General features: G+C 36.3%; 1 protein-coding gene and 1 pseudogene across 4 annotated transcripts in view; one reads left to right on the top strand and one right to left on the bottom strand.

Moving 5' to 3' along the window:
- The window catches only part of NVL (nuclear VCP like), a 79,307-nt gene that overhangs the window by 39,063 nt on the left and 22,175 nt on the right, over positions 1-18,069 (bottom strand). For all 4 annotated transcript variants that reach the window (XM_010992698.3, XM_031438440.2, XM_031438441.2 and 1 more), the window contains exons 13-16: positions 9,414-9,678; positions 7,715-7,933; positions 6,788-6,892; positions 2,060-2,122 (exon numbers count right to left, since the gene is read on the bottom strand). In XM_010992698.3, the coding sequence (XP_010991000.1) occupies positions 2,060-2,122; positions 6,788-6,892; positions 7,715-7,933; positions 9,414-9,678 (652 nt within the window). The remainder of the gene's footprint in view (positions 1-2,059; positions 2,123-6,787; positions 6,893-7,714; positions 7,934-9,413; positions 9,679-18,069) is intronic.
- On the top strand, positions 16,610-17,198 carry LOC116148644 (ferritin light chain-like; annotated as a pseudogene).

Genomic DNA, 18,069 nt, shown 5'->3' with positions numbered 1-18,069 from the left:
TGGAATCTAAAAAAATTATACAAGTAAACTTATTTACAAAACAGAAAGAGACTCACAGACATAGAAAACAAACTTATGGTTACCAAAGGGGAAACTGAAGTGTGGGAGGGATAAATTAAGTGTTTGGGATTAGCAGATACAAACTACTATATATAAAGTAAACAATAAAGTCCTACTGTATAGCACAGGGAACTATATTCAATACCCTGTAATAAACCATAATGGAAGAGAATATGAAAAAGAACATATAAAATACATATATATGTATAACTGAATCACTATGCTGTACACCAGAAACTAACACAGCATTGTAAATCAACTATATTTCAATTAAAAAAAGAAAAAGAAAAAAACCTGAATTTTTACAAGTGTGATTATACTCATTCAATGGAATACTACATAGAAAATAACTAGAGGAAATCTATCAACAAATATATAATGTTAAATAAAAATAACAAAAAAATCAAGTTACAAAAGAACACATACCATTTATAAAAGGAAATTTGTTTTTGCTTTACCATTTGTAAAGAGTTCCAAACATATAACAAAAGTTGACATAATAGTATAATGAACCCACAATATATCCATCACCCTGTTTCACTGTCAACTCAATTCATGATCAACCTTGCTTCATTTATAACCTGTTCACTTTTCTTTCTCCTTGTTATTTTGAAGGAAATCCAAGACATCACAATTTTATTTGTAAATATTTTACTATGTCTAAAAGAAAATGATTTTTTAACATAACTACATCATTAACACATTTAAAAGTTATCTTCTTAATATAAAATATCCAGTTAAGTGTTCAAATTTACTCATAATCAAATGTGTTCAATTGTCTCATAAGCTTATTTTTGAAACAGGTAAAATAATACTACATGTTATTTAGGGATAAATACATATATAGTAAATGCAGAAAGAAGTGCACAGAATTAATAAACACCAAATTCAGGATTATGGTAAACTCTATGGGAAAGGAAACAGAGGTCATGATTAGGGTAGTTCTGCAGGGGGCTTCAAATATATATATATTTAAGCTGAGTGACAGAGACATGGGAGGTCATTATATTACTTTATAACTTCTTATATGTTTGAAATAGTTCACAAGAAATTTGAAAATTTTACTCCTAAAAAAAATGTTACACTCTGTTAGCTCTCTGAAATTCTGAAGGTAAAATTCCAACTCTAGCTTGGCATGAAGGCCCTTCGCTGTCTGGCTATAACTTTCCTTTCCAGCCTTATCCCCTATCAATCCCCTCCCCTTCGAGGCTTATTTCTAATATCTCCTCTAGAAGGCCAAAATGGAGTGTAGGAAAAGTAAAGAATGAATTCTTATTTTAGGAGGAAAGTAATATATTCAGTAGGAAACATATAAAAGTGGGAGAGAAGATAAATTTTAAAAGCCTTTTAAAACAAATGGTAACACCGTCATTTCTTGTTTGAATATTACTACATTTCGTACAGATAAACAGGAAATAAGAAATTCAAAGTCTCTTAAATTTGAGATGCAACCTGCTTAAATGCAGAAAGAGTTGTTATAGAGTACATTAGTTCCCCCAAAGCATTTTTATTTATTAATACTTAACTCACTCAAACTACACAACAACAGGACAAGGAAAGCAGGTCAGGAGTCAGACAACCCAGATTTAAATCTCAGCTCTACTATCCCCAAGCTGTCGTTGGCCAAGTTACATGAACCCTCCAAACTTAAGTTTCCTCATCTGTGAATCAGAGGAAAGAATAATTCCTATCTCACAGGGTTGCTGAAGAATAATATATGTAAATTGCTTGACAAATACAGAATTAATGCCTTAAAATGTCAACTACTTTGATTATTTCTATTTTGCTGGTGAGAAAACTTAGGCTCAGAGGTTAACAGACTTAATTAAGAAAGCACTTATACACACTTAACAGTATAGCAGAGCAAAGCTCAACCTTTTCATTCCTAAAGCAGTGGCTTTACCAAAATACCACAACTGTTTCAACAATCTGAGGGCCCTATAATATGAATGACTATTACTTTTCCTAATCAAAAATAATGGCTAATGCCACAACTTACCATATTTAGTAATTCTGGTCCCTTGACAGATATAAAATTCAGCCCAGACTCATTTGCAACAGCCTAGTAAGAGAAAACAAAAAGACACAAATTAGGAAACAGACAATAAAATAATAATAACAATAATTTGTGATGATGCAAGTGCCTTTTGTGGTTTACACTCTATTTCCCCCCTTTTACAGTCACCTCTTTCTCATCAGAAGGAGAGAAGACAAATGGGAAAAGGAGAAATGAATAAAAAGAAAATCAGAGGAAGTAAATGTTAGCTTAAAACTTTCTATGAATTACTCAGACTAGAAATTAGATTGAAATGAAATGACATGAAACATTTATGTAAATATTATTTACACAAACATGTTATATGTAAGTGCATCTGAAGCCCTACCTCAGAATTCTAGTGAAGTCATAATTTCTGTATAAACAAATGCCCTGCCCAACGAAAGCAATCATTCATTTATAAACCAAAATTCAAATCATCAGTATCAATCTTTACAGTATTTGCAGATTATTTTTAATAAATGAAGATTAAACTGCATGGCTCAAAGCTGAAGAGAATAACAAAGGAGAAACATATGGTTATATGTGTAAAGAAATCCAAAAATTATAATCTGAATCCAGAGATAAAATTCAAAGAAAATCACTCAGAATTTCAAAATGATCAGGGAATGGAATTCTTCCCTATTCTTACAACCTGATGTCTGATTTATGTTCAAGATTTACGTTCAACATGCTTCTCAGCATCTCCATTTGGATCTTACACGTATTTTAAATCTATCATTTCCAAACCAGGACTCCTGAATCTCACAACTCTCTTCAAACCCCATACCCCAAACTTTTCCTTCCCATCTCAGTAAATACATTTTCTAGGCCAAAACCATGGTGTCTCCCTCGATTGCTTGTCAGGTCATCCAATCTATCTGTAAGTTCCATTAGCTCTAAAACTAAAATATATGTGAGTCTGACACTTCCTATTTCTTCATTATATCATCACCCCCACCCAGACCACTATCATCTTTTGTCTGGTCTTGGGGGAAAACAAACAAACAAACAAACAAACAAAAAACCCCCAAACTAAACCAAACCAAAAATACCCTAACTGGCTTCCTTTCCACTCTTGTTATCCTCCAGTCCATTCTCCAATGTCAGAGAATGCTTAAAAATGTAAATCAGAACACACCATTTTACTATGTTTCTCATTTATCTTCCAGTACAATTTGAAATACTTAGCTCTCCTTTCCCTGTGTCTTCATGTGGCTAGCTAGTCCTTCAGGATTCTGTTAAATATCACCACTCCTTGAATATTCCCACCATAACTTAGCTGAATCTGCAATTTTGTTTTGTTTACTGCCTGCCTCTTCCAGACAAACAATAAATTCCTTTAGAGTAGGTGTCTTGTTCACTTGTTTGTCCCTAGCATCTTAAATAATTTCTGACAAAGAGGAAATAGTTCAGTAAATACTTGCTGAGCAAATGAATGCATGCATGCTATGCCATGCAAAAATTGCTCAACGTGTAGCTTACCCACATCTTGCAATCTGTCTTTCCTGCTGCCAATTTCTTAACTTTTCTACCTCTCACAATCTAAGTAGAGTTAGGATACATATCTAACTAAGTATGATTCATCTACGTTAGGTTTTCACTATCCATATATCAGATAACTAAGATTTCACCCATTAAAATGCCCAATAGTTCCTGAAATTATCAGAGATCTTGTCTTCCAAATGAAATACAGCAAACATAATTTAATTTTTTCATGGATTTCATTATGAATCTTGCACCCAGTGTTAGGAGCTGTTTGCTTCCATACTATACAGTTCCAGATGACTAAATGATTTTTAATATTCTCTTTTCAGTTGCCTTCTTATTGGTCATCAACTTTCCGTGTATCAGCTCCAGCAATGACATGTCTTTACTTGATGCTGTTTATATACTTACTATGTACCAGTGTTTAGAAAAATTTCATTATGGTGAACTCTCTCCCTGTAAAAAATACAATACTCATAATATATTGCCTAAGCTCACGGATCCACTGAGCTGCTAAAGTCCATCCATGGAGCCCTAGGTAAGATTCCCTGTTTCAAATGGTCAGATACCAGATGTGACTGAACAGAGAGGTTCCAAGTTGCTGGCAACTTGGGAAGGGGAAAGTTGGGAGAAGAGGAAAAATTTGATTTATGATTTTTCTTTTGGAAACATAGTTTACAACGTTGTACCAATTTTTGGTGTACAGTATAATGTTTCAGTCATACATACACACACATATATTCATTTTCATATTCTTTTTCATTATAGGTTACTATAAGATATTGAAAACAGTTCCTTGTGCTATGCAGCAAAAACTTATTGTTTATCTATTTTATATATAGTAAACAGTATCTGCAGATCTCAATCTCCCAATTTATCCCTTCCTACCCCCTTTCCCCTCCGGTAACTATAAGATTGTCTTCTATTTCTGTGAGTCTATTTCTGTTTTACAGATAGTTTCATTTGTAACTTTTTTCTTTTTGTTTAGATTCCACATATGAGTAATATCATATGGTATTTTTCTTTCTCTTTCTGGCTTACTTCACTTAAATGACAATCTTCCAGGTCCATCCATATTGCTGCAAATGGCATTATTTTATTCTTTTTTATGGCTGAGTAGTATTACATTGTATAAATATATCGCAATTTCTTTGTCCAGTGATCTATGACATCTTAATATTATAGATTTCAAATTATCCATGCTATCTCCTTTCTGCTCTGAATAGGACTAGTCAAAGGCAGATTAACTAATTAAAACACAAATATTATAAGGTACCCAGGTGAGGGAAGTGCATCCACCTGGTGAATTCACATGTTAGCATGCAGGACCTTCCGTCTGGCCATGGTTTTCTAAAACTGTTGTGAAACAATGTAGAGCAACAACTGTGGTGTTCTCCTCGTTCTCCTTTATTCCCAAACTCCTTTATAGCAATGCCTTGTAAGAGTACTGGAAGCGTTAAGCAAGGAAATTTAGTACGATGAGTAAAAATAAGTTTAAAAAAATTTACATGTACAGCATATACACATATACATACATATATATACATGAGCAAATGGCACTGTGGATATTGGGTATTCACTGAGGAGGCACAAATTACTTATTTATTCTTATTTATAAGTAATCCAAATATGTTTAAAGGCTGAAGCGGATTAAGCAAATTATAGATAGAATATTATAAAGACAAGAATAATGATGGCTTACAAATAAGAAGAATGGTTCTAGAGGAAGGTGGTATAGCTCAGTGGTAGAGTGAGTACTTAGCATGCACAAGGTCCTGGGTTCATTCTTCACTACCCCCATTAAAAAATAAATAGACCTAATTACCTCCCCCCAAAAATAAAACAACAACAAAAAATGGGCTTTAGTATATACACATCAAAAATAAGTTTAAAAATAAGCATGATGCTTCCAAGGAGGGGGGAATCACATAAAGACTGAGAAATCTGTCCACGTAACTACGAAAAAAATCCACACCAAAAAGTGTCAAAAATATGATCAATAAAGTAAAAAGGCCAAAATAAACTGAAAAACTACAAATAAAACATCTTAATATATGAAGAATGATTATAAATAAAATCACGCATGTCAATAAAAGAACAAACGATACGAACAGACAATTCATAAAGAAAAATAGCCAATAAACATATATTTTAAAGAGCCTACTAGTAGTTTTTAAAATGTAACTTAAAAACTGTAAGACCCCATTTTTACTTATCAGATTGTCAAGCATCAAAAACAACACTAATGGCTATTGCTAATTTAGGGTGTGGGGAAGTAGATACTGATACCCTATTGACAGGGTGAAATCTGGTATAAACTTTTTAGAAGGCAATTTGGTAATGGATCATTTTGATCGCATGGCAATGGATCAAAAACTTTAAATATATGTATTCTTTGTACCGAAAAGTTATTTAGGAATGCGTTCTATTAAAATTACCCATCAATATACAAAAACGTTTAAGTATAGGACTGTTTAATGCATTGTTGGTTTAATATGGGATCATTTCCATAAATTATGAATATCTTTATGGAAGAATATTATGCAGGCATTAAAAATACTGATGTGTATGTATAATATTGACATGGGAAGCTGTTTAAGAAATATTGCTAAGTAAGAAATACATGTTTAAAAACCTTCTATTTGTAAATTTATGTGCAAAAGTTATACGTATTATCTTGATATGTATGTCCAGAACAACACCTGGAAGGACAAAAAACAAAATCAAATAGTGGTTACTAGTAGGAAATAGTGAGAAGATTACAAATAATGCTTTTATCTTTTGCTTATCCTTATTTTCTATTGTAAAAATCCAATTTTAAAAATAACAATTGTAGTAAGGAACACAGAGGAAAATACTTACGTTATAAATGGTAATTCTACCAAAGCAGGAAATAAGGTCAGCTACAAACTACAACTATGTAATAATGCTCATTAAAAAGCTAGAATATAATACACAGAAAATATAATTGCTATGTTAAAATTGATGGGGTTATGGTTGATTTAAATTTTTTTTCTTTTCCAAATTTTCAGTGAGGTACCTTTTGTAATTAAAAGTAGGAAACTTTACTGAAAAAAACCATCATTCTTAAAATAAACGTCTAACAGAAATTATGCAAAAATAGCTCACTGTAACATATAAAAGTTAAATTCATATTACCCTACCTGATAATAAAAAAATACATGCAGTTGAATTACACCATACCTTTGCCAGCAGGGTTTTCCCACAGCCAGGGGGACCAGCAAGGAGGACTCCAGCTGGAGTCACCAATCCAAGAGCTTTGAACTGATCTGGGTTACGTACTGGTGCCTGGAAAAAAACAATCCCAACAGTGATCTGTTACAAATGTCCGTTTTATACTGCATATTCAAATTTATCTCTAGGAGCATATTTTAAATACTGATCATGAGGCCTGAAGATAAGAACAGTGCCTGGCACAGAGAGCTTACCTCTGTTCCAAGCATGAGGTAAATGGTGGTAAATTTAAAAATCCCTGCTCTTGAAAAATTCATAGTTAAATGTAAGATCTGAAAACATTTAAAATATAAAGATACAATATTTCAACATTTTAAAATCAAGAATTTTTAGAAAACTCATCTAGATTTCTAGGTTATAAAATTTTTAGGCAATGTTTCTCTTAAAGAAATCAAAAGAAGCAGTACTCTATGCAGTCAAAAGCAAGAGATACTCCACTATAATTCTCCATCTATTTTCTCTTTCAGTAGTTACACACCTCTGAATGGATCATATGTCATTAATGAACCATGAAATGATCAGTAAAATAGGAAAGTAAGAGTAAATGAAAATCACTCCATTGTTTCATGGGCATTAAAACTACTTTGACCATTATGAATGTGATTGAGATCAGAAAGTTATTTCTCAAACAATTTGGTCTCAGTTGAAACCTAAACTTTTTTTTTTAAACTCATTGCCATAGAATTCAGGCACAATCAAAAGAGTAAGTCTCAGATCTCAGAAGAATGAAAAAACCATCACCAAAGGCTTAATAATATAACTGAACATACAATAGAAAACACACAGTCAAGCCAATGTAGACCTACAACCTAGTACACACATATGGTTGTTTATCCATCACAGATGCCAACAACAGTTAGCAGCAGATATACCTACCAATATTGCCATGGTGAGTTCCTCTCTAATATCTTCCAGGGCCCCAATATCTGCCCATGTCACATTAGGGACAGTGACAAAGCCTTCCCTTTTAGCAGACGGTTGGACTGAGGATAGAGCAACAATGAAATCATTCAATTCAATGCACAGCCCTTGCAGCTGCTCCTCTGAGAGGGGATCCTGGTTCCTTAGCAACCCCAGCAGTCTTTGCAATTCATCCTTAAAGGGAGCAATTGAGGGAAAAAAATGAAAAACTCCAAAGTTTGTTGAAAAAGATTTACTATTTGTACTTTTAAAATTGTTAAAATTATTACTGCAATACTTCTGTAAGCTATGTGAACCTCTATGTATTTTAATAATTTTGACATATGTCATTTATTTCATTGTAAATGGATCATCTGATTCAGCCAAGAAAAGGTGCATTGACACAAATCAAATATAGAATGATTTTTGTATACTATACTAGGGCCAGCCGTAGCAAACATAAATAGTTGGCAAATATTCATTTCAACAACCGTATTACTTCCACTTTTCATTGATAAATATTCAAGAAACCACTGGATTTTGATGAAATTAAAACAAAGTTACTCTGGTGGCAGTATAGTTTCATAATATGGTTCCTTGATGGCTTATCAACTAAACAGGAAGCAGGCAATTTTCCTAGTACTACTGAATCTTGAGCTTCAAAGGCAGATTTCTCGCTTTGTGAGGGATATAAAAGAACAGGTGTAAAAAGTAACTCTGAGTAATTCAACTTATAAAATCCTAATTTATGTGCAGTATTATAAAAGGAATGAGTTTATTATTATTTTTAACAGATATAATCGTGGTTCCAAATGAGTAAAGAAGAAACAAATGATTTGAAAACAAAAGACCTGGACCTAAGTTCCTGATCTGGAAAGTAGAGGCCATGTGGCCTCGGACAAATTACAATCTCTTAGGCTTAGTTTGATTATAAAATGGGGTAAGAACTGATATTTACTTGGCACAGTTATACAGATTAAACTATATAATATATAAAAGCCCCTGTGCAAGCTAAAAAATGCTATATAAATGTTCTATTGAGTTTTCAATACTCACAAAACTCCAAATTTTAACAGATCTTGGACTGATACACATCCCTCTCCCCTTCCCAGCACTGTCCTCCAGCAGATTCACAGCTAGGGACAAGGGCAAGGCTGCATCAGCAGACCATCCTAGTCTAATAACCAAAAGGTAACCTGGAAGTAGAACTAAATGCCAATGCTGTCGTAGGAGGCGGCAAACTCTCCCTGTGAAGAACGGGAGAGTGAACGGTGCTGGCTCTGAGGGCCGTGCAGTCCCTGCTGTCGGGACCCTTGTGTGGAGTCGGCTGCAAAGTGTGAGAGCAGACAAGACTGCACGTCAGTAAAGGAGCAAGGCTGTGCGCCGACGTAGCTCAGTTCACAAAAACAGGCCGTGGGCAGGAGGGCCATCACTTGCCTACCCCTGCTCAAGAATTTCATAGTCATTATTGTAAAATGAATTTATTCAGAATCAACCAAAAAAAGTAGAACAAGTTGTACTTTTGAAATTTTAGACATTCTGAGTGTAAATGATAATTATTCTAAAGATACAAGGCCAATAAGAGAAAACCATAAACCTCAACTTCACTGATGCTTGTTTGCGTGTTAAGATGACACAAACTAAAAACCTAAATTGAGAAGACAGTTTAAGGTACCTGTACAGAAAGCACCCGTGTTTCAGAAGTGGGTTCGCTTCCAATCCTTTCCTCCTGGCCTCCTTCAGATGGCAAACCTTCAAGCTCAGGATTTTTCTTCTGCTGCTCCTGCAGCTTCATTAAGACCCTGTTGACTGCACACATGGCTGCCTCTCGGCAGAGTGCCATCAGGTCAGCGCCAACAAAGCCAGGCGTCAGGTGTGCTAACTGACGAAAATGGAAAGTTTCAGGAAGTCTTAGTTTTCTGCACAAAGTTTGAAGTATTCTGTAGAAAAGACAAGGGAGAAAAATCAGATTCCTAATCTACTAGTAAAAACAAGTCACCGAACATTTATCTGAAATCATTCCTGTCAACGGTATTATAATGGATACAATGTAAGATCAAATAGTTCACGCATTCAACAAATGTTAAATTACTGTTACATATCCCGCCTTATTCCATTAGGGATTAAGGTATAGCTACCTGTTTTGTTAGGAACTACATTAAATTCTGAAAAGAATAAAAAATAGGTCTTAAAAATATTCTGCCTTTAAGAATTTTACAATATTACAGGAGAAATAAGATAAATAATTTATGAGGATACAGAAATTCTACTTTTAGAGTATATTAAATGAACATCCACCAGAAATAAAAAGCCTCCAAATTCAAACCGTTCATTTTATTCATCACAAAAAGTTAGGCGGATACACACTCCAATATCCAGTTTCCTCTGAGGACAGTTACTTCTCCCACTTCACCTTTACTTACTGTTCATCCCCTATACAGCATGTATAAAAAATTTTGCTCAACTGAACTGGCAACATGGTAAGTATAAATGAAACGTGGACTCCTGGATAATTATTATTACTAAAGGAATACCTTAAACAACTTCTGGTAAGACCTACTGAATACAATTTAAAAGCGGTAAAAGTATTCAGGACAAAAGGTCTGAAGCCAGACCACCTGAGTTGAATGCCAGCTCTGCCACTCCCTGTGTAACCTGGGCCTGTTATTTCATTTCTGTGCTTCAGTTTTCTCATGTGTTAAATATATATTACAGTAGCAGCACTTAATCACTGAGATGTTATAAATGAATACATGCAAAGCTCTTAGAACAGTGACTAATTCATAGTAAATACACAATAAAAGTTCATTATTATTATTTACAGATTGTAATATTATAAATTCACTTGGATAAGGAAATATATTTTGAAATTTCCAAATTTGTAGGGGAGACTAATATTTTCAAATGTCAAGCTACTGAAGAATAAGTTACAGAAATGTCATTTGGGATCATGTAAGTGAAATGGAAGCAGACAAACATTACTGACAAATAAAAAATAATTTACTTAGATACCATAAACAATAGAAGCCAAGAAAAAGTTCCATCATACAACTATTTCCTAAAGATACAGACCTGACTTGCTGCTATGCATAAGAATACTAAGAAATTTAGAATGTTAGGAACAATAGCTCACATAAAATAAATAGCATTCTTTTCTCAATTACAGTCTATTTTTGAAAAAATATGGGTATTTCCAGTAATCATATGATAGAAACTTCAAAGGAGGAGAAAATAATCATTAAGAGATTTCCAGTTTTAAGACAGTTGAGCGGAAGTGTTTCAGCAACATTTCCTCCACCCACTCCAAAACAAAACAAAACAGAACAAGAACCAGAACAAGAAACAGGAGCACAAAATCCACAGTCAAAGAAACTAGGAAATTATCTGTACTCTACTCCCTCTCCCCCTACCCACTCGGCCTACTCTGGAAGGACTGCAAAGAAATTTGCAGCAAGAGATCAGTCTTGATCTCTATGAGGTCTTTAAAAAGCTATCAACATTTGTCTAGGCTATAGGCTTCATTCAGTAAGGCTCTATAATAAAGAAGGTATCTACACTGGTATGAGATACTACTGAAGGAAACAGATCTGGGGGCGTTCTGATGTATGCACATTTTACTACCAAAGAAGAGAAAGGCCAACCAACATGAGGCTCTCTGTGTCGGCTCTAGCTGATGCCCTAAGGACTGTAAATCCCTATAAAGATTCAAATACTAGGGATTCCCTAATCCTTAATAAACGATCCAGGTTTAGTAATATATTGACTATAAATAGGTAAGTTTTAACTAATTTTTAAAAAATAAACCTTTTATAAAGTTCTATATTTACAGAATTACTGCAAAGACAGTTCAGAGGATTCTACAGATCTCACACCCTTCTCCTGTTATTAAGGACAAGTCGAGGCTCGAAGACATACTAAACAATCTTGTGGTTACCGGGGGAAAGGGAGTGGGAAGGATAAACTTGGGAGTTAGAGACTTGCAAATGTTAGCCACTATATATAAAAAAGATTAAAAAAAAATACCAAGTTTCTTCTGTACAGCACAAGGAACTATATTCAATATCTTGTAATAACCTTTAATGAAAAATATGACAATGAATATATGTATGACTGGGATGTTGTGCTATACACCAGAAACTGACACATTGTAACTGTACTTCAAAAAAAAAAAAGGACAAGTCTGAGGATTACTGACTGGATATTTTGTAGAATGTCCTTCAACTGGGATTAATTTGTTATTTTTGTCATGATTAGACTAGGGCAATGTGTTTTGGGGAAGAATACTTAAGAGGTAAAGTGTCATTCTCATCACATCACATTAAGGACACATACTATCAACACAACTTACTGTGGGTGTGAACCTTGATTTCCACATTTGAGATAGTGTTTGAAAAGTGTTTCCACTTTGAGTGACTCTTCCTTCCCTTTCCATATTGTACTCTCAAATAAGTCACTATGCCTGGTGCACCCTGAAGGAGTAGGGAGTCATACGCCATCTCCATAAGGACAGTGACTCTTCATAAATTATTTGGAATTCTTCTGCACCAGAGACTTGCCTATTCCCACTCATTTATTTATTTATTCAATCATGTATTTATATCAGTATACACCAACAGATATTTGATTATCTGTAACCTTGAACCACAATCTATGAAGAAATTTATGGAGAATGGTAAATGACCTAGCAGAGGGCACGAAGTCAAAATTAACCTTTTGTAAGAGAAGTGCGTTAGTGAGAAGGAAGTTTATTTGTCTGGTGGAACTACAAAGACCAAGAACAGGAGGCATCAAAGTGTCAGACTATAGAAATGAGGGCCACAGCAGAAAGCTAAGCACACACAAATTATCTGAAAATCTGCATAAGAAATATGAAGGCCCCACATATTCTCCACCCTCTCAACCAGCAGGATACGAGGAATGTGCTCTCTGGTGAATTGTAACCAGGAGAGGGAAGCTCCAGGTTTGTGGACAACAGTAAGACCAACTCCACCAGAAAAGGAGGTCAAAGTCTGTGCACAGTGTATATAGTCCCTCAACCGCCTGCCCCTGCCCTTGTCAGCAGACCAGCAGCTAGATGTAGACCCCCATGGTGTTGTCTGAAGATCTTTTTCTGAAAAGCTGAATTGGCTCAACAAAAGAATCTACAGAAATAGATATTTGGAATTTTCTAGCTAAAAAGTTTGACCAATCAGATGACCAATCTGATTGTTTCACAGTGGCACTCACACTTCGGTAAAGGAGCCTGTACTGCAGACATCTAATTAGCCTCACTCTTAAGCTGCCAGCATGAAATAATAATAGTAATAGCTTTCAACTATCAAGACTTACCACATGACAGGTACTGTTATTCTAATTTTAAACATCAGCATTTTAAACATCATTTCTCGCTGCCTCTCACGGCAACGTAATGTACAAGACAGACCAAAACAAACACATACACATACACAAAGAAAAGAAACTTGGAGGAAATAGAGAATGCAGAAAAAGTTGTAAAAGGATTAGCAAATGGAAAAAATTTGGCAATTATGAATTTCAGAAAAGTTAAAAAGGTAAATAAAAGAAATGTGATCATAATATATGACTTGGGTCAGCAATGAACAATATTCATGTAGCTGAGAAATGAAAATGCTAAATATGGATATAGTCAAAATTCATAATACAACTACATACTACAAATATATGAACATGATTTTAGTATTAGATATATTAAATTATTATTTGTCAGGTATATAATGACACTGTGTGTATGTTAAATAAAAAGTCTTTATTCATTAGACATGGAAGTATTTATAGGTTGAAATGATACAATGCCTGGGATTTGCATTGTTTTAATTCAGGGGGAAAAAGTGGGAGAAAATAAGACTGTGACAATGTTGGTAATTATTAAGACATGGCGGTTCATTATTGTGACAGTTGTAAAGCGTATGTTTGTAAATTCTTAACCCTCTTCTCACCGCGAGATGGGTCTGACTCCTCTCCTTGAATCTGGGCTGACCTAAGTGACCAATCAAGCAACAGAGTTACAGTAGAATGGACACTATGTGATGTCACTTCCAAGGCTCGATCAAGAACAGCAATGCTACTTCAGCCTGTTTCCTGCAATCCTCATGCTGCAGCCATGTTAGAATCCTTCCACCCTGAGGCTGCCCAGCTCTGAGGAAGCCCACACTATCCTGTAAAGGGTGCAACATGGAGAGGCCTTCAGCGGACAAGAAGAGAAAGGGGTTGGGGAAGGGTAAGGAACAGACTAGATGAGATGACAAGATGTACAGACAGCTAGGTAGGCAGAAAGATAAGCTCAGCCCTGCTGCTCAAATTCCCCACAATATTCAAGCTCCAGCCACAGTCTCTGTAGCCACAGGAAACCCTGAGACAGAACCAGCTAGCTGAGGCCTTTCTGAAATCTTTACCCACAGAAATGGTGAGAGACAATAAAATGACTGTTGTTGTTGTAAGCCAATAACTTTTGCAGTGGTTTGTTTTGCAGCAATAGAAACTAGAAAAATTATATTAGATGCCTTTTGTGTACACATTTGCCATAATAGAATGCTTTTAAAGTTCAGGAAAATATCAATAGCTACCTTAAAAATTTTTTTTTCTTTCTATGGGTCGATGCTATGCTAGGTGCCCTGATTCAATCCTTACAAGAAGCCTTTAAGTGAAGACATTATCTTTTTACAGTTAAGTACTATTATTGTTACTACTACTGTACTCCACTTAAATAAACTAAGACTGGAAAATGTTAAATATCTAGAAAAAGGCACAAGGACATATGGCAGAGCTGAAATTCCTGGATACCTTCCTTCAATGACTCAAAGTTCTGGCACCTACTGGCAGCATCTCCACCCCAGCTTCGCCCATCTCTGTCCTCTTCTCCTCTTCACTTACTGTCACACCCTGGACCTTATCAGCACCTGGATCTGTTCTGCCTCTGAAATCACTAGCTCAAGCATTTCCCTCTCTGCTCACAGTCTCCCACACACCTGTTCTTGAACCTTAATAGGTTCCTGGAGTCACCACCTACTCATCAAATACTCTTATTTTAACAATTTAAGAGTCCACGGTCTACTTTTTTCTTTCTTCATCAAAATTCTAAATCTCTGCTCTCTCCTTACCCGGATCTACACTGTTGAGCATTGCTATGGGAAAAACATCATAAAACCAGGCCTAGTGGCACCATTTCATACCCTCTTCCTAAACACTGCCTGAAAATCCTATTATTCTAGCCAGCTCATCTCAAAGTATCCAAGAAAATAATTTTACATCTTTACCACCCTCAAACCTCTAAGCTATCCATCATGTGCTTCATTTTCATCAGATGATCTCACTTTTGAATTCAGAGAAAATGCCCTCAATTTTCCAGTACCAAGCTGATAAACCTCCTTGCCTATATATATCCTATCTTTCTTTACTAACATTTCAACAAAGTACCCCTCATTCTAAGGCCAGCACCGATATATAAGCTCTGATTTCCCATTCCTCCCATTTCTCTTTCCTATCAACATTTAAAGATACTACCTGCTTCTCCTATCTTAAAAAAATCCTCTTTCAACACCTCATTATTTACCTCCCGTAGCTATCACTCTCTACCACTTTCTCTCTTCTTCACAGCAAACTTCCCTAAAATGAACCAGAAGTTTGCTACCCTCATTTCTTCACTTTCCATGTACTCCTCAACCATTCCAACCTGGAGTTTACCCTTACTGTTCTACGCACACAGCTTTTTGTTAAGGTCACTGGTGGCCTCTAGGTTGTTAAATTCAGAGACAATTTTTCAGACCTCCCTTGCTTGATCTCTCATTCCTCTTTCTGGAAATGTTCACTTTGCTTGGCTTCCATTACACACATTCTCTTCATTTCCCCAATACTTTCGGCTGCTCCTTCTACATCCTTAGACCATCAGCCCCTGCAGGCCTGTCCCAGAACCTGACGTTTGCTCTTCACACTCTCTCTGGAAATCTTATCTACTTTCATAACTTTAATGCCATCAATACACATATGATTCCCAAATTTTTACTTCCTCAGAACTCCAGACTCATTTGTCCAATTGCCAAGTTGACATCCCTATTTGGACATCCTGCAAGTCCCTTTAAATTCCATCTATCCCCAAATCCTCTCCTGAAATCTGCTTATCCCTCTAGTATTTCTCATTCCTTCAAAAGAAAACCATCAGGTATTGGAGGTAGGGAGTATAGCTCAGTGGCTTAGCATGCACAAGTTCCTGGGTTTGATTCCCCAGTACCATTAAACAAACAAACAAACCAAACCTAATTGCCTCCCCTGCCAAAAATATAAAAATAATAAATAAATAGAAAACCATCAGGTATTTAAGAAATTTGGGAATATTTCCCTCTTGCTCTTAGCTGCCACCTCTCCACACACATATTCTGTTGATGAACTTACTGATTCTACTTCATAAACGTCTCCAGCTATTCCAGTGATCTCTATTTATGCTCCCACCTCCTTAAGGCCACTCCCCATCACCTCTGGATCTCACAAGAGCCTCCTCACTGGGCTACCAGAACCCATTCCTGCTCTCCTGTCACCATTCTTCACACTGCAGCTACAGTGATCTTTCAAAACAAAAATCTGTTCTGCTTTATTTAGTTGCTTTACTTCCTTCCCACCAAAATCCTTATCAAGGTATATGTGAGCCAGCTCCTGTACACCTCTGCAGCCTTTTCACATCCTACGTCTTCTTCTACAGCCATATTCTTCCAGACCCCTGGACACACTGAGCTCTCAGTCACCTCAGGGTTTTACATGTGCTATTCCTACCAGCACTCTCATCATCATTTGATCAGTTAACCACTATTTATTCTTCAAGTCTCAGCTTCCTCAGAGAAGCCTTTAAGAACCCCCAGGCCAGCCACTGTGCTATCTTCAGCCTCTGGGACCAGCCAACACCGTTTTGTGAGCTTAACTCCTTATTACTGATCAACCATGAGCTCCCAGATTTGTCAGAATTATTCCAGCAAAGTTGAGGCCTCTGTCAGCCACCTGGTCAACATGCATCTGCGGGCCTCCTACACCTACCTCTCTCTGGGCTTCTATTTCAACCGCGACGATGTGACTCTGGAGGGCGCTGGCCACTTTTTCTGTGAATTGGCTGAGGAGAAGCGCGAGGGCGTGGAGCGTTTCTTGAAAACCAGCGCGGCGGCCATGCCCTCTTCCAGGACTTGCAGAAGCCATCTCAAGATGAGTGGGGTAAAACCCGGGATGCTATGGAAGCTGCTATTGTCCTGGAGAAGAACCTGAACCAGGCCCTTTTGGATCTGCATGCCCTGGGTTCTGCCCGCGCAGATCACATCTCTGTGACTTCCTGGAGAACCACTTCCTAGGTGAGGAGGTGAAACTCATCAAGATGGGCAACCACCTGACTAACCTCCGCAGGCTCTATGGTCCCCAGGCTGGGCTGGGCGAGTATCTCTCCAAAAGTCTCACCCTCAAGCGCGACTAGGAGCCTCTGCAACCCAGCAGCCTTTACAGAGCACCTCAGGTGTCAGGGCTTCTTCCTGAAGCCTCTCTGCACTCACCAGGCAGCTTTTTAACCATCCTTGAGCCCTCTCCCAAGCCTTGGACCAAATGGAAACAATAAAGCTTTTTGCAACGGGAAAAAAAAAACAAACTCCAGACCATGTTAGCTTTGCTGATATATCCTCTCTGTCTTTGTCTTTTTGGACTTACCACACTTCTGATTATTCAAACTAGTGACAGGAGACAATCACTGTGTCTCCCTGGTATACAACAGGTGCTTAAATAAGTGTTTCCACAATTAATGACTTTTTAAGAATTACAAATAAAAAAACAAACATCAATGTACCTTAATTCTAGTTATATAATTTCCCCCTCTTAGAATTTAACTGATTAACATCTGCATACGATAACATAATTATTTCGCTTCTGCATTCAGAGCTAAACCAAAGTATAAAAGTAAGAAAACAACATTCTGCCTTTGTCAAAGACTCAATCAGAAATACTCTTGGTAGAGGGGGAATTAGTGTTTAATGAGTATAGTTTAAGTTTTGTACGATGAGAACACTACTGAACTGTACTCTTAAAAATGGTTAAGATGGCAAGTTTTGTAAGTATTTTTTATAACAAAAAAATTTTTTTAAAAACCCATCTCTTCCTTAAAAAATTCTCACTCATAATTACATTCAAGAGCTATCTTCTTTCAGGCTTTGACCTTGCTCTTCCCAACTAACCTTAAACACCGTAAACATTTAATACCCCTCTTTAGTTTCAGACAGAATTTTTGCCCAAGCCGTCTAAGACTTAGCCAGACCATTACAGTCTATGTAAAACACCAATATATGCCTAAAGAACTT

This window comes from Camelus dromedarius, chromosome 21 (assembly GCF_036321535.1).
Source record: "Camelus dromedarius isolate mCamDro1 chromosome 21, mCamDro1.pat, whole genome shotgun sequence".
Classification (NCBI taxonomy): Eukaryota; Metazoa; Chordata; class Mammalia; order Artiodactyla; family Camelidae; genus Camelus; species Camelus dromedarius.
Note: the sequence above shows the minus strand (reverse complement) of the source record. Positions and strands in the feature narration are given on the sequence as shown.